This window comes from Erigeron canadensis, chromosome 3 (genome assembly GCF_010389155.1).
Source record: "Erigeron canadensis isolate Cc75 chromosome 3, C_canadensis_v1, whole genome shotgun sequence".
Lineage (NCBI taxonomy): Eukaryota > Viridiplantae > Streptophyta > Magnoliopsida > Asterales > Asteraceae > Erigeron > Erigeron canadensis.
Genome location: NC_057763.1, coordinates 26,377,885 through 26,396,329, shown reverse-complemented (window position 1 = coordinate 26,396,329; position 18,445 = coordinate 26,377,885). Strand labels below are relative to the sequence as shown.

General features: G+C 32.9%; 1 protein-coding gene, 1 non-coding gene and 1 pseudogene across 2 annotated transcripts; 2 read left to right on the top strand and 1 right to left on the bottom strand.

The window, feature by feature from the left end:
- The first annotated feature begins 9,040 nt into the window (after window positions 1–9,040).
- LOC122593080 lies at window positions 9,041–13,756 on the top strand. Its single transcript, XM_043765425.1, has 15 exons — window positions 9,041–9,181; window positions 10,257–10,373; window positions 10,452–10,499; window positions 10,584–10,685; window positions 10,883–10,966; window positions 11,188–11,306; window positions 11,425–11,526; window positions 11,658–11,774; window positions 11,906–11,971; window positions 12,094–12,160; window positions 12,239–12,292; window positions 12,378–12,461; window positions 12,594–12,662; window positions 12,738–12,779; window positions 13,118–13,756. Exons 1-15 carry the CDS (start codon window positions 9,164–9,166, stop codon window positions 13,226–13,228), a joined length of 1,200 nt encoding a protein of 399 aa, XP_043621360.1. The 5' UTR covers window positions 9,041–9,163; the 3' UTR covers window positions 13,229–13,756.
- Window positions 13,757–14,048: 292 nt separating this feature from the next.
- TRNAR-ACG lies at window positions 14,049–14,121 on the top strand. The gene has a single exon. It is a non-coding gene; the product is annotated as a tRNA-Arg (tRNA).
- Window positions 14,122–14,644: 523 nt separating this feature from the next.
- LOC122593079 lies at window positions 14,645–16,122 on the bottom strand (annotated as a pseudogene).
- Between the last annotated feature and the right edge of the window lie 2,323 nt (window positions 16,123–18,445).

Genomic DNA, 18,445 nt, shown 5'->3' with positions numbered 1-18,445 from the left:
CACATGCACTCATTATTTCATAATCAAACATATCATATAACTCAATGACAACTAGGTTAACTAAGGAATGGGGAAAAATTAACCATAAATCATTTTTCTAGTAAAACCCCCAAATTGGTTCACTCATGAACCCTAATTTTCAAGAGAATTGACAAAGCTAGATTGGGGAAATTATTACCTCAACAATGGAAGACAATTACTTGAGATTTTAAATCCACAAATCCTTCCCTTTTTCTTCTCAATTTTCGGCCACCACCCTTCACCACCCAAACCCTAGCTTTAAATTTACTTGATAGAAATGATGATAATGATTATTATGGATAACCTTTCCTTTGAATTGAAGAATTAACCCTTGATTTTGGAAAGAATAGAAAGAAAATTGCATGAGGGAATGAAGATGGAGGTAGTGGAATTATGAGTTTGAAGAAAAGAGTATGTGGCTGGCACATTTAGGGGGTGCCACGACCCACTTCAAAAATTGTGGGTATTTTACCCGCTATCCGCTAAAGTTCCAACTAAATTAACCCCATATTCAAAAAATAAAATACTAGGAAATTAATTTAATGCCAAAACTATAAAAAGGGGTTAATTTCTTTTACCTTAAAATCTTGGGGTGTTACAACTAGGTATTAAAAATTCGTCAAAAGTATATCGAATGACATATCTAATGAAAAAGCATGAACACCTTAGTTATTCTGCATTGCTCCTTCTTCTGATCTTACTTTCTTGCCTTATAGAACTGAACTTTGTCCCCTCCTTCTATATAATTTTTATAACTTATCGATGTACGATTTTTGAGATAAAAGATTTTGAATGAATTAGAGGAATAAAATGATTTATGGAGAAGAGAGAAAAATAAGTGGTTGGGATTTGAGGAGAGAAAAAAAAATGAGTGGTTGAGATTTCTTCTAAAGGTATCTCTGTATATAACTAAGAGATGATAGTTTTTTGATTAGTTGACAAATATGAGAGAATGTCATGTATGATTTTAATTTATTTGTCTTTGTATAACTAAAAGATGATATGTTTTTTCCTAGGTGACATTTTAATTTATTTGTCACATTAAATTTTTAATGAGTTGTTATTTTTTCATTTAATTTGCTATATTTATGTTACCATGTATAATCATAATCATCAATCATAATTCTAATCATTAATATTTATTTTTCTCTATTTTCTATATGAGTTTAAAATGTTTATATACATTATATTATGTTATGTTTTTTTATTAATTCAACGATAATTATCTTTTCTCAAATGAGATTATTTATTATATCATGTTTATTCATTTAAAAAGTATTTATTATATTAAATTTATTAAATATATTTTTTATGATTTATAAATATTTATGTCTCATTAGTCATGTTTTTACATATTTGACGTGTATCAAATATTCATAAACTATAATATTAGAGTCGTCATATTATCTTAAATTATGAATAATCATATACATCAATTTTTACCATTTAATTTGCCCTATTTTTGTTGCTATGTATGATTTTAATCATCAGTTTTAATATTAATCATAATCATAATCTTATATGAGTCTAAAGTCTTTTTATTAACTCAATGATAATTATCTTTTTCCAAATTAGATTATTTATTATTTTATGTTTATTTTTTGAAAGGGTATTTTTTATATTTATTAGATATATATTATAAAAAATATTTTTATGATTTTATAAATATTTATTTTTCATTAGTTATGTTTTAACATATTTAACGTATATCATATATCCATAAACTATAATTTTTAATTTTTGCATCAGTCTTCATCTAGCAGTATTTTATAATGTCATAAGTTATGAATAATAATAATATAACTATCAATTATTGTATTTTTTTATTTATGTTTTATTCAGTCTCGCACAACGTGCGGGTTTAATTAGTTATAAATAAGTGATAAGAGTATTTTGAGGTTTTCATTTATGCAAAATTTAAAAAATGAAAGAAACAAATGATCTATAATATAGTAGAGATAATAACACCCAAAACCCTTCGGTTTATTGTCATGCACCCTTTATCCCAAACTAAGGTTTTGTTTTAAACTCCCACCAAAAGAGACTGCCCTTTTCAAAACTGTTATAAAGATAAGATATTAAAATGTTTAACGTCAATAATATTAGCCTTGTTGTCATGAACCTTCTGACAATCTGACATCAAATTCTTGATCTTGCCTTTAAAGAAAAACCATTACACGCTTTGGCTTGCGCTGGGATAAACCGATGTGGTGATGCAATAGTCTGATTTAAAAACTGTGTTTTTTGCTAGTCCAGTATAAAATTCCAAATATTACTTTTTGTAGTAATTTTGTTTGGCAAGCTAGCTAGTTGTTAATTAGTATAAATGTGTTTGCTAAAATAATTAAAAGTAAAATCGTATAAATGTAAAATAATATAAAATGACAAATTTATTAAACATATAAATATAAGAAGTAAAATACAATTGATTAATGGTTTTTATGTATTTCATAGACTACAAATTGTTTCCAAAAATACCTTTAGTAGTTTATGGTTTAAAGTTTATAAAAACCATAAAATACAATAAATTTAACAATCACATAAAATTTATAAGCTTTAATCTATAAAATTATAATTCAAGTTTCTATACTCTTAAATTACATATCGTGACTGTCGCTTTTTTTTCCAATGTGTCATTGGGACATTTAAAAACAACCAATATGCCATGTTTTTATTTTTATTTTTGTTGATTATTTTATTCAATCATTATTATATACTTTCATTTAATAAAAGGTATTCATGATATATATAGTTACAACCATCTTGAGTGGCTCTTGACTCATTTGAACGTGTGTTTCACATCCAACATGAACATAGCATAAGGGCAAGTATTTCATAATTCGTTTCAAGACCTTCTTTCTTGAAATGAATCTAAGATAAAATAAGAAAAGTAAAAATCAAACAAATTACTCAATAAATTTTTTAAGATTTTTTGAAATTCTTGGGCTACTTAGTCATTCATCTATATCTATATCTATATTCTTTTATAAAGAAAAAGTTCTATTTCTATTTTAGGTAATTCTACCTTTGAATTACTAGAATTGCCTTTGACTTTTTATGTTTAACACTTAATAAATTAATTTACACTCTAAACCTTATATTAATAATTAACACTTGAAGCTCTTGTCTTCTAAAAATTTTCACTATCACAATTACATCAACTTACACCACTTGACACCGTCATCACCACGAATAGTACCATCATCGACACCACTAGACCGCCTTCCCCATCACTGCCGCCGCATTGCGCGGGTATCATGCTCGTATTCATATTAATATAATTAACTAAAATAAAAGACGAAAAGTAAAACCAAACAAACCAATAAATTTTTATAATTTTTTTTTAAATTCTTGGGCTACTTGCCTACTTAGTTATTCCTATAATTTAAGAGTAAGATAGTTTTAACCATCTAAAAAAAATAATTGTTTAAGTTACTTGTATAGTTTAAAAAATCAAAATATGTATATTACACGTCAATTAGAACATAAAAGTAGAAGCGTAGTAGTCGAATCAATTGCTTGGTATGATACAATTGATTGTCAAGGCATCACAAGCCACAGTTTTCCATCATTCACGAAAAAGATTGAAATATCATCCCATCATTTTAATTGACAAAACTCAAAAGGACATATTTATTCACCAGGGATTGTTTGAACTTTTTTGTTATAAGAGTAAATACAAAGATTCCTTTTTCTAGCAAACCAAAGTACTGCAAAGCAAATTGTAAGTTACGTTTTACATATTTGGATATATTTGTTTTTGAAAATTACATATTTGGATATTATACATGTTTTGCAAATTTTTTAGCATAAACTACTTTTAAATTAATCACATATATCATTACTTTTAATACATCAATTATTTAAATATTTATAAGTTTTTTTTTGTTTTCAGCCGTGAAATTAATAATTGAATTTAAAAACCTCATTAAAAACAAGACGCTAGATGAACAAAGAGTTACCAGAATACTAGTAAGATTGAGCATGTTACAAAAACAAAAAGCCAATACATTATCTCTATTAGAAGGTGCGAAATCATTAATAGACATTGTATAAAAATATGGCCATAATAAGTCATGAAAACTGTTTTCTGATGTAATACATAGCAACCACCTTGATTATATTTAGACCATTATATTTGATATCTTAATTCATTTACGGTAAGGGCGGGGAGTGTTTCATCACCTATATCTACCACCTATATCTGCCCATCCCTATTTTTTCTCCTCCTCTCCGCAGCTCCCTAATGATACCGGATTGCTTCCCTACCCCTCCCCGCCCTTTTATATTTAATTTATTTTCTATATATTTTTAATCAACTAAATAAATTAAAACTTTAATTTAAAATTATGAAAAACATTACATAAACCTAACACTCAGAATAGTCTGAGTCCACAGTATTGTCCCCGTCGTTACGATAAATGTATCGATAGGATTCAGGAGACCCGGCAATGTCGCTGGGTTGAGGAGAAATGTACTCCACCTCTGGGTCAGTATAATACTATATGCTGACCACCGCCGACATTGCCTTGCGAGAATAATGCGTGGTCAAGCGTGGCTGTGAAGGTGGAAGAGGCAGTGGTAAGCTGAAATATAATTTGGTTTAGTCAGTCGATCTTTTGTCGAAGATATACAACATATTCAGTTTCGGTAGTGTTCCGAACCTGATCGGGAGCTTCAATTCGGTTGATTTTGACTTGGAAAGCTGTCTTCTCGTCGGATATACTCTGAATGACGGTGTTCACTTGAGATCTGTGTCTGTCGTCGTTGACTATGTGGGCTTGCATCGCCATCTTCACATCCTTTAGGTTCATGTTTTGCCATATTTGTGTGTTGTGTGATACAATAAGAAAGAATGAAGAAGAAAAGATACAACAGAAAAGAAAATGAAGAAGAAAAAAGAAAAAAGAAGGAAATAAAAAGAGAGTTTTGACCGTTAATGTGGGCCCCGTGTTTTTTTTTTTGGTTCTAACGTTCAAATTAGCGAGAGTGACCCGGTGACCTTAGTCTCGAATTGCTTCACCGCCCAACCGGTACCGGTACCAGTGGGTGGTGTCCCCCTCCCCCCCGGTACTGGACCGGTACATAATTGGTGCCAGATCCACTCTGTCCACCCGAGCACATAAATTCATTAGGGTATAAAATGCACACAATCATTAATCGGCCATAGTCTAAAAGTGGCGAAAATGGGAAATAGACAAAAATAGACTACTCACATGGGGTAATAGTCTAAAAGTGGCGAAAATGAGAAATAGACAAAAATAAACTACTCACATGGGGTAATAGTCTAAAAGAGACAGAAAAGAAAAAGTGGACAGAAAGAGGCTAGTTACTAGGGGTAATAGTCTAAAAGTGTTAGGAACAGAAATAGACTAGTTGGAGACGAATAGAGCCTATCTACGTAAGGTAATAGTGTATCATTTGCCATTTTTACCCCTGACCCTATCCCTAACTCTTCTACCAAAATTTATCCACTCATTTCCTCCATAATATCTTTCCCTCTCTATATCTCTTGCAAGACTCATCCTTTTTTTCCCTCTCTCTAAATTTCTTGGATCATTAATTGGTTTTAAGTTGGAATCACATTAAGTTTACCATCTCCATCATTATTGGGTCATCATACCAAGGATTTAAAGGTCAAAGTCTAAGAAATCCTTCCATTTAGCTCAATTTCGGGTTTGACTCTTTGAAGGTAATTTTGGTAAGTAAAACTCATCTCAAATCCACTATTTTATGTTTATATTTATGTTTCAAGTCTAACCTAAACAACCCTTAATGGGTCAATTTTAGGGTTTACAACTTGGATAATTTCGGTCAAAATCGGATTTGAGGCTTAATTGAGGTTATGGAATGATTTAAAGTATGGGCTAGTTTCATACACATTACTTATGTCAAGTTATGCTCAAAACATGTCTCAACACCCTTCAAATCGAGGTCTAGGTCGAATTAGGGTTTTGTGAGGTCAAAATGGGTCAAGAACAATTATTGAGTTTAAAGTGATGTTATGAAACGAAATTATGAAAGGGGAATCATGTTGATTATATGTCGAATTGAGTCTTGAACCTCACAAAATCGGATTTTCAAGTGTCGAATCAGGGTTTGGATGTTCTTAGTCAATTTTGACTTTTTAGTCAAACCATTCTTACCCATGTTGTTGCCTACTTCCTTCCTAACTCGTTTAATCCTTGTCAAGCCGATTCTTAACATCCTTTTAATCTCTTATCAATCCAATATTATCATTTTGATTCTTATGATCGAACGAGTCCCGAATAATGAAATTATGAACGTGTATTGATATGCATATATGTACAACTATAGGTTGTGATCGTGTGACGAATATTGTACACTTGTGATCATTCTTAAGTTGCTTTTGACGACAAAGGTGAGTTTCGTAAACCCTCCCTACTCAATTGAGATTCGGGCTGAAAAGTGTACGTGCTTGTTTAATTGTTGATTGATCGATTGATTGATTGTTTGATTAACGTATTGACTTGTTGCTCTGTTAATTATGCTTTCGTTTATGAATACACGTTGTGGTCTGGATAGTTGTACATACATGGAAGACGGTTATACTTTCAATGAGTAGTAGATGTGGTGGGAAAGCTACGGGTGACCATATATATAAGCATCGATGACTCCTTGAAAGTAGAATCGTATGAAGTGTATGTGCATTGTGTTATTGGTTGATGGAAAACGTTTTGATATAAAATGGGACTTAGGATCTTGCATGATAACATTTTACCTCGTAACATATTATAGATTTGTGATAACGATTAAGTCGATGTTGATGGCATAACGATAAGTCTGCGGTTTGTGGCATAACGTTGTTGTTAACGATATTGTTTAACGTGTATATTGTATATGAATGCTTTGTCGGAACGTATTTTTGCGCATTTGAAATATATGTAAGTCGTGCCAGAAACGTATTTCGTGCATTGTTTGTCATGTAATTCGTGCCGGTTTATCGCACATTATTTATTATGTAAGTCGTGCTGGAAACGTATTTTGCGCATTGTTTATCATGTAAGTCGTGCCGGTTTATCGCGCATTATTTATTATGTAAGTTGTGCCAGAAACGTATTTCGCGCATTGTTTATCATGTAAGTCGTGCCGGTTTATCACGCATTATTTATTATGTAAGTCGTGCCAGAAACGTATTTCGCGCATTTTTTGTCATGTAAGTCGTGTCGATTTATCTCGCATTATTTATTATGTAAGTCGTGCAGTTATAACTATTATTGAACGTAAACGTTGACTTGTATTGATTTGTGATAACGTGAAACCCTTTAGGGTTTCCTTGGAACGTGATTAGGTATTCTAATCCTTGTATATCGTTAACGGTTGTTATCCCGACACGTTTCCTATTATTCGTCCTCACGAACTCACCAACTTTATGTTGACGCGTGTTAGTACACTTTTCAGGTGACAGATTTGCTCAAAGACATATTGGATGATTGATTGCTTGATTATGCTAGAATTGGTCTTGAACTTGGACTTCTTGGATCCGTGATTCGTTGTTTCCCGATTAAGGGTTATGCTTATGTGTGATCCGGTTACTTGCATCATTGAATGGTTCGTATGGATTACTTGATCCTTTTTATGCATTTAGATTCACTCTACATAATTTCCATGTCGTGTTGTGCTATTTGTGTAACCCTCATGATTCCGCCTTGTTGGGGTGTTACAAATAATGATAACAATAATTCATTGATCCACTCATCGATCGATATGTATATTAATACACGATGTATTCGTGGGATTAAACAACAATAAAATATTGGTAATATAATTAATAACATAAATAAATACCCTCAATCATATTTTTGTTGTTATTACCTTTAGAAATATGTTTAGAAACGCTTGCCATCTTCTTTCAATTTTCTTTGGTACTTCGTGTTATTTTATTTTTTTTTTAAAGAAAATGTTATCCAAAAATGTAATTTATTTTTTAAAAGGCAGGACGGATAAATGACTAACATCTCCAACTTTGATGCGCCCATGTCGGGTTTGAATTCTGACAATGCCTTAAAGGGTTTGTTCTCTCATATGTAGATGGGTATAATATTGCCAGGACCGTCTCATCACATTTGTATCTTGCAAGATTTGAACTTACAACCCTTTAAGAAAAAATCACAAACTGAAAAACTTCTTAACCAGTGGGCTATCACCCCAATGGCCTAAAATCTAAAATGACAAATCAATTTTATTTTTACGTGATTAGTTTTTTAATAACTTCTAAAATATAAATCTAAAATGACAAATCAATTATGGTACTATTTCTTTTAATTAATTTACCAATATCATGTATTAAAAGCTTTTACAATATGCTTTAAAAATTGTACAATATGGTAAATTAATCAAAATAGATGGTACTGATATCGCTTTCCTTTACGAAAAGAAAGAGGTTTCCTTACCTCAAGCTAAGAGGTGATGGGTTTGTTTTTGTTTTTGACTTTTTGTTGTAAGTTTAGTACTAAATGATTAAAGCCAAAAATCTTTTCAAAATAAAAATTGACCCGCATAATGACAGTTGGAATGAAAGTGGGGAAATTATTTATGTGACACCTCACCCACCCCTGCTGCACGTCCACGCACGAAACCATCACCGATACATATACAGATATCGTCCGATCGTATATATCATTATTATACAAAAACCAACCCAGCCCACTGAACCTGTCCCTGTTTTTTTTTTTCAAGTCATCTATATCCAAACATATACACATACGTATATAAAAACACGCACATACTAAAAATAAATAGACAGCGGGGTGTGACGTCAGCAAGTGGGGGTGGTTGTTAATGTTTTGGGATGACTTGAAACCGACGACGTTTCATGGTTAAGGAAACAAATTAAACCGTGGTTTTTATTTATATAGTAAATTGCTGGAAACTGAAAACTTCCTTGCTTTCTTTTCAAATTAAGTTTTGTTTCGACCCACGTACAGTTCGTTGCATTTATTATTATTTATATTATTCTTTGCTTTATTACAAGAATAAAAGAAAAACCATACAACTTTCTTGTTCATTCAAAAGATATATTCTAATAATATTATTATTCTAGAAAGTTACTTTTCATCGTCTTCTTGTTCGGGTTTTGGCGTTTTCACTTTCAGGTGACAACCAACATACACACATATATATGAAGATTTTTAATTTTGTATGTTTCCTCTCTCTCTCTATCTCTCTGTGTGTATATATATAGATATATATATATGTGCACATGTGTGTTACTATGTATGAATATGTGTTAATTATACGTTTTGACTGTTACCCGGGAAGATGATGAAAATTTTTTTGAAAAAATATATACAGCATGAGTTTGACTTGCTGAGTTCTGGTTTAGGTGGTTTTTTTTTTTTGTTTTATGTTGTTGATGTTATTATTGACCAAAAGTAGGTGAAACTTTTGGCACACATGGTAATTCATGTTATAGTTAGAGAATTATTAAAGTAAATTTTCACATGTTTCTTGCTTATATGGTTAAAAAAATAAAAAATAAAAAATATGCCAATATGTCCTGTTCTTTGCTCTGTTTATAGCTCATCTTTTATCCATGTTTTTAGGCTGGTATTCCGTTTGGGAAAAGGAAATCATATAAGATCACTAATGTTTGAATGCTTCTGATTTATTTTTATTTTTTTCAATGAGAAAATATGTTGTTGTGACATACTCTATGTGGTTTGTGTTCTTTAATTTTGAAAAGAGAAATGATAAATGCTTTACATATGTAATGTTCTGTAATACGGAGTATAAGATTATGCGTTTCTATAACTCTATCGGTATTGGGTTTGTTTTGAAGTACTATAAAATTATACTTAATCCTGTAATGTGTGTATTGGCATTGTTGTGAAATAAGCCTAGAAATTTTGATTTTCTTAGATATGAAGCATTACATATTGATCTAACCTTGTATAAAAGTTAATGACTTTGACTATAAAAAGTCAAATTATCTTTGTACTATGAATAATGTACTTTCATCTTTTGACCAGTGTAATTTAAATTTTATTTTTTAACTTACAGACTATTTGTAGATGTAATAAAACATGTTAATTTGTTGGAGTTTCTTAAGTTAATTTACCCTTCTATTATTAACATATTGATTTTATTTAACTTTCAAAGTTCAATATTACTGCTATTCTTTAAGGATTATAGTGAAACTGCAAGATTTACTTAGATGTTTATGATCTTAATTTCACTTCTAAATGCTGTCTTCTTTTTTCAACAATATTCAGGCCTCTCTAACATCTGATCCCAAAAGTAAAAGAAGCGTCACAAGTCTCATTATTGTGTCATCTCTACTCTGCGCTATTTATATTCTCAGGGCCGCGTTTTTTGCAAATGACTTCAAAGTACTGTTAGTTTCCTTGTACTAAATCTATGTTTTTAGAGATGGAATCAAATGATAGTAATGTAATTCCCCATTGTAGATTCCACAAAGATCAAAAGTGGAGTTGAAAGATGCCGAAAAATGCAAGGTTTTTTTTTTCCTTTCTAAGAGAGACTCTAAAAATTTTTAGTTGGCTTCACCACTTAAGCTTACATGTTCTTATTTATTTTAGATACAGTGCAGGCCTCCTGGCAGCGATTTATTGCCACAAGGAATTCTTGCCAGAACTTCTGATTTGGAAATGCGCCCTTTATGGGGTTCGTTTAGTGATGATGTGAGTATAATGAATTCGCAATCCTTATTCTCTAGGAAGTCTTCATATTAAAAGGACCTATTCGTGAGTTTCTACAGATACAAATTAAATAATGATATGTATATGGGTTTTTCTTTTGTTGAAAGTTATGGACTTAAGGTAGATCTAGTTAATTTATCAAACACTACTTTATTTAGCATTTTTCTTTCTTGTTTTAGAGCCTTCCAAGGCGTTCGGTGAGTTTGCTCGCTATTGCAGCTGGAATAAAGCAAAAGTATATGGTTAATAAAATTATAACAAAGGTATTAATCTCGCCGATTCCTTGTTTCTTATGTGTTTTCTTTATTCGTAAATAGACGTGTTTGCGAACAGCCTTATCATTCATATATAATTTTCAAAAGTCTAGGTACATGACGCCTTATCTAACTCATGGTCTCATTGTTATTCTTCTTTTTCTTTAAAGAAACTTCTTGAATAGCAAACTTATTTGAGATCTCAGCGAGTTCTTACTATAATGTTGCAGTTTTTAGGAAATGACTTTGTCATAATGGTATTTCACTATGATGGCATCGTTGATCAATGGAATGATCTACAATGGACTACTCAAGCTATTCACATATCTGCCATGAACCAAACGAAGTGGTAAAATTGTTATAAGCCATCTGCTTTTCACTTTGGATCAGAAAGTCTAATTCTATTGCATCTTCACTCCTTTATAACAAATGTTTTGTTCTATGATTATATATTGGTGATTTCTTAGGTGGTTCGCTAAGAGATTCTTGCACCCTGATATAGTCGCAGAGTATGATTACATTTTTCTTTGGGATGAGGACCTCGATATCGAACATTTGGATCCAGGCCGGTAAGTTTAAACCTAGCGCTGTTTCTATGATCCTAAGCAATGACAATTTAGTCTCAAAAAGTGACATTTAAACAACTTAATTGGTTAGTAGAAAACTTTATAACTTAGGTTTATAAAACCATCATCTGTAGGTATATATCAATTATTAAAGAAGAAGGACTTGACATATCACAGCCAGCGCTTGATCCTAGAAAATCAGAGGTCCACCATCAAATTACTGTACGCCGAAAGAACTCCAAAGTTCACAGGTATTGATGTGCTTTATACTATAATGAATAAATTCACAAGCCATCCGTTCTGGCTATTCATTGCCAACAAACTATTGTGCTTGTGACAAAGCAACAAAAGAGAAACATTAATGTGTGTTATGTTGTAACAGGAATTTTTTGAAGTTTAGAGGCAGTGGAAGGTGTTATGGCAATAGCACAGGCCCTCCATGTTCTGGGTAAACAAGAACCTGCCTCACTTTTTTTTTGTGCTTGAGCATCCGGATAATGGTTTAAATATGAAAGAATCCAAATATTAAGAAAGACTAATTATGTTGATAATGATATGTTTTTATTCTAGTTGGGTAGAAATGATGGCTCCTGTGTTCTCAAAAGCTGCTTGGCGATGTGCATGGTATCTGATTCAGGTACAGATTCTTCCATAAGCTGTGCTCTACTAATAATACTTACGTACTAATTCTTTCGTTTATTTATATGTTGAACAGAATGATTTGATTCATGCATGGGGTATTGATTTTCAGCTCGGCTATTGTGCTCAGGTAAATCATCGTTCACTTTTAAGACTCATTTTCTATATTCTAGATTTTATTGTTACTGATTAAGATAAGGACCATGTTTTTATAGGGTGACCGACAGCAAAAGGTTGGTGTGGTTGATGCTGAATACATAGTTCATCTGGCTGTCCCTTCTCTTGGTGGTTCTAACCATGTAAGTATATTACACACATTTTACGAATAATTAAACTTTGTGTTGCTCTTGGACTAGAATCTTTTCATGTGTTTAAGTTATAAACTGTTCTTTTTTTCAAGATCCTTTACATCTTTCTTGTTTTTCATGTAGGCAAGCAATGTGTCACTTGATAATGTAAATGTAATAAATTCAACAGATACAGATGATCTTGTAAATTTGGTATTGGTCTTAAACCTAATATCTGTTTTCTATCTGCAGTTATTCCATTAATAATTTTACTTTTATCGATTGCAGTCAAATATTAGTACTTCACATCCAGCCGATGGTAGACTTGAGGTAAGTCCCATGTACCGTTAGCCTCTATGAAAGTGTTCATATTCTTTAAAAGTACATGTGACGTGAACACACAAAAACACAAAGGTCATATTGACTTTTGAGAATCACGAAAAATACAGATTTGAAAAACCTGTTTTCCTTTGCGAACAAATCCTTTTAAGTACATTTCTTTATTTATTGCTGGATTTTTCAAACAGAACTAGAAAATATTGTGACCCACTTTTGAGCCAACTCGTGGTATATATAGCTGGTATGCCTGCATTCACATAGTTCTATATATGCGTTATGATATGTTTCTTATATTACCTTTTAAAAAGTAGAACCACATTTGTATGCAGGTGAGGAAGCAATCGTATCTTGAAATGCGTATCTTCAGGCGTAGATGGAACAAGGCAGTTGAAAACGACAAATGTTGGGTTGATCGATATGCCAATAACACAACGAAGTAAATTGTTTCTTATTTCCTTTTCCTTGTTGACTTGATGGAAGATCCAATACTCTACAAAATCGTCATTTAGCTAAGCATATATAATTCTTTTAACCAACCGTTACAAGCCAGAATCCGCCGCCCTTGAACATAAATGCTGGAGTCCCAAGATATATGTTGGGTTTTTGAAACTTTGGCTGCTAAATGAAGAAGATGGTACATAGACAGATGGTTGTAATTAAGTTGTGAGTGTGTTCTTTTTTGGTATATCTCATGTTAGTTACTTGTTCGTCCGAAAAGGATGAACAATGACCACTTGGCCACAATTGATGGATAGTAGTACATAAATGGATGGATTGGTGATTGGGTGATGATGATCATGGTTATGTAAGGTTATATGTATCTAACAAATGGTTAAAGACACCTGTAAATGACTAAGAGTTGTCTTGGTGACAAGATTGAGAGTTGTCTCGGTGACAAGTCTCGAGTGCCGTTTATATGAACAACAATCTGGAACTTTTTAATACACTATCAGCAATAGTTTTATCAATGGTACATGATTTGTAGTTGCAACTTGTGTTTTTCTTCTGTAATACTATACTTGTTTTGAAATAAGTCTAATTATTGTTATAATGATATAAAAAGTGTAGCAATGGATTAATTTATTATTTTATACAAATTAATTTTTTTTGATAAAGTTATACGAGTAGTATTTGATAGAACTTAGTATATGCATGAAAGTAACTCTAAGCAAAACTATGAAAAGTAGTCGATATTGTACCTTATTGAAATGAAATTTAAAGAATGAATAAATAATAGCTTGACAAGTAAAATAACAAAGCGACTCTGTGGCCCAATGGATAAGGCGCTGGTCTACGAAACCAGAGATTCTGGGTTCGATCCCCAGCAGAGTCGTTTTTATTTCATTTTAACATGTTTCAATCTCCCAAAGCCTTTTTTTCACTTGAATACGAAAAAAGCTGTCAGAACGCAACACCGAACCATTTTTACCTGAAATTATCACACACTAATATTTAGTACCCCTAAGAAACAATGACACACGAATAGTCGCCCATACTCAGCATGGTTGTTCCTTGTTGGATGTGATGACGGAGTCTAGAGATGAAGTAACTGGTTAGGCATCCGGTTGGAGACCTACGACACATGATATAAGGAGATGGTTGATGGAACAGTATTTGTACCAACTTAGGACCTCTCCAATGAGGAAGAAGGCTAGTGTTGACGTGTTGTGGTGAAGATGTTTCAGTCTGGTATGGCAGAAGAGCTAGCAATGAATATATCAATTCGAGATGATCAATAGCGAAGATGAAGCAGACAATGATGATTTCACTAATCATGCAAACAAGTACAACACAAATACTAAAATGTTAAGGAAAACAGGAAGTGAATAAGGAAGGTGCCCTTCTACTTGATGCTCTTAGGTTGATTTTGTTGAAATGGCATGGTTTCTGATATCTTGGATTAGCCGTGCGACATTCTGGTAAGACGATCCTCCATCTTTGATTGCCTTATATGCTATCTTACCGGGCTCTTTAGCTCTCTTTCTTCTCTCTTCACCTTCATTCCCTTGGTCCATTCCTATCACTATAGCCTTGGTAATGTCCTCACTCGTCATTGCCATTTTCGGCTTCTTTTGTTCACCAATACTAACTCCGATTCTCAATACATTTATGACAAACTTCTCATTGTAGAACTGATCTTGATACTGAGGCCATGTTATCATGGGGACACCAGCACTTATCCCTTTTATTATGGAATTCGAACCACAATAAGTCAAAAAAGCTCCAACTGAAGGGTGTGACAAGACTAGCAGTTGTGGAGCCCAGCCACGGATCAATATAGCTCTTTCTTTGGTTCTCTCTTCAAACCCTTCTTCATCTATCCACTTTTCTATTATGTTAGTATGCTTACCAGCTCGAACGACCCAAATGAAGGGGCTTTTTGATGATTCAAGAGCTAGCGCAAGTTGTACTAGCTGATCAGCGCGAATCCTACTAATGCTTCCTAGACACACATAAATTACTGAGCCATTTTCCTGAGAATCTAGCCACTTGAGGCATTCATTTTTGTTAATCGAGGACTCATTACCTGTATCAGCCGTTTCTGTTGCATCCGTATGGCAAAGTGATAATGGGCCTATGCACCAAGCTTTACCTCCTCTGACCTTCAGAAATTCATCAGCATATCCTGGCTCCAACTCTTGAAAACTGTTTATAATTACTCCATATGCTTCAAATTCTGATATCCGAATCTTTTCATTATATTCACACATGCCTTCAAGATCTCCCGCATTAAATACAGAAGGAAGCTGGCATCGTGTTAGTTCAATCCGATCAGGCAAACTGGGCAAAACAAATGATTCTGACCCTCCCACACTTTCATATACCTTTGTTAGATATAAGATGTGGTTACACATATGTGCAAAGCAATTCATACTATCAAATATAATCCTTGGAATCTGAAACTTTTTTGCTGTTTCACTAGGCCATAAAAGAAACGAGTCGGATATTATGCAATCTGCCTTGGGTTAAGGTTTTCAATATATTGCTCAACATGTTGTTGATGAGCACTGTAGGCACTCAAAAGTCCCATAATCAACCCCATGTGAGGGAGATCATGTATAGTCTCACAGCCTTCTGGCAAGCCGAATTCGGTAGAGGGAAATGGGAATTTAAGAAAATTGATGGGAAGACCAAGACCCGAATGAATTGTTTCTTGATCAAGAACTGACCCGAATCGGGTTGCACTGGCTGGGGTGGTAACTATTGTTATTTTAGCACCATGTTGAGCTAGTAATATAGCCATATCAATGGTGGGGATATAGTGGCCTGAAGATCCCAAAGGTATTACTAGAAAATGAAGCTGGGATTGTTGTTTTAAATCTTCTTTAACCATTTTTCAAAGTCTAGCTAACTAGTATTATTATGGAGAAATTCAAGTTATTGTATGTATGATCATGGAACTGCATTTGTGACCATACATATATATATATAACACAATCACCTCCCTGAAAATAACATATTCTAACACTCAAAACATAGAAGAAAACAAAATATACATATATATATATATATATTATCATAATAGATAATACCGACCATGAGCTGGATCCAAAGTACTATAATATATAATTAGATGATCTACCATTAACTCATAACACCACAATAAGCTTTGGAAATTACACTTATATAATAATAGATGATACCTAATTGACCCCATATGTTGAGTTGGATCAAAAATTTCAAGATGCTTTTTAGTGGTTTCTTTATTTACTAAGTTATTCCCATCAAAGCACGGTTTAACATAATCTTTCTATAATAAAAATGACATAAGAAGACATATATGCAATAATACATACCAAAAAGGGAAATTTACTTATTTGTTATATGGGAAAAGTGAGTATGAGGACCCATATATGTACAAATATACACGAGCATAGTGCCCGCGCGTTGCGACGACGGTGGAGATGAAGGGCGGTGGTGGAGATCGAGGGAGGCGGTGGAGAAAGAGGGCGACGGAAGAGGATAATTAAACATAGAAGGTCGATGAAAGTGTGTTATGATTAGAGGGAATGAGAGAAAGAAGGGTATATATGGGTTTTATGTTTAAATATGAGTATTTTAAAATGAAAAAATATATATTTAAGGGTTTTATGTTTAAATATGGGTATTTTAAAATGAAAGGTGAGTTGCAGGAATTGGACTTCTGCTTTTCTCTGCATATTTTGGTTCTGCACCTGTACAATCTTCATATTCACCTTGCATGTGAAATTATATACTCTGTTTTCTATATTTATGTGTTTATTCTGTACTTATTTTATTTATGTTTCGCAAAATTGTAACCAGTTTAGATGATGTTGTTACATAAATGTGGTAGTAGGTTTTTTTCGTTACATCTCATGAAAAGCCAAAGATACAAAAGAAGACAGTGTCGCCCCGTAAGAGGAGAAAGTCGCCTTACTAAGAAGAAAACGAATCTGGTAAAACCCCCGATTCCTGGAACAACTAGCAATTCTCTGAGTCGCGGAAGTAAAGTCAAGTACAACTGTACAAGGCAATCCGATAGCAATTCTTTGCGGTCAATTAAGTCTACTATATATATATATATATATATATATATATATATATATATATATAGCATCCTTTACCTTTATTGTTGTGGTCAATTAAGTCTACTATATTATATATATCCATTTATGTTCAAATTAATTATATTCTTAAATCAATTTCTTTGAAGTTTCTTGAATAAACAGGTGGCTATATATGGAATCAAGAAATGTATAACTTTATATCAGATATTTGATATTAGATACGCATTTGATGATATTAGATATACACTTGAGATGCCTGCCACTAGAAATGACCACTCAAATGATAACTATTGAAGGGTGTTAGTGGTGCATTCAGGCCCATGGTTCTTACAGCTCTAATTGAGGATTAGTGGTGCTGGTAAGGCCACTTTAATGGATGCGTTGGCAAGAAGATCGAAAAACTGGTGATTATAGGCTTCGGTTACCTTCTGAAGCTGATTAAGCAACCTGTGTTACAAAGGACGTCAGCAGTACAAGAAGCAACCCTAGCTAGGGGTTAACTTTGCATAAATGTACAAGAACAACTCACAATTATACAAGTAGGGTGATAGTGATTTCATCACTTACTACCCGGAATTGTACAGAATTGGTCGTATCTGATTACCTTTTCTGGAACTTGGTTGTTTTGGTTTATGTAGTTAGGACAATGATCTTGGTTTTTTTTAGATCTTGATGTTTACGTGCATTAAATAGAAGCCAATGGTATTTTTATGGATGTTTTCAGACCAAACTTTGTTATCATCTCGTGGCATTTGGATGGCGTTCAGTTCAATTTCATATTCAAAATGTACTAGAGTTATGTCTGCGCGATGCGACGGTGTAATGACGGCGGTGGTGGTGGTGGCGGCGGCGGCAATTATATGCCTGATACGGCGGTGTAATGGCGGCGGCGGTGGTGGTGGCAGCGGAAGCTATTGATGGTGGCGGCGAGTAGTGCAGGTTATTGATGTATGATACATCATGCATTAGAATGTGTACATTGTTGAAACTTAAAATCCAATGTTAAAACTTAAAATTCAATGTAAAACGACATTTGCTTTATAATAATTTGCTATAGAACTATTGTTCTTTTTATAAGTAAATTTTTGTTTCATAAAACAGAGGCTTCTATACTTGATTGTTGTTATT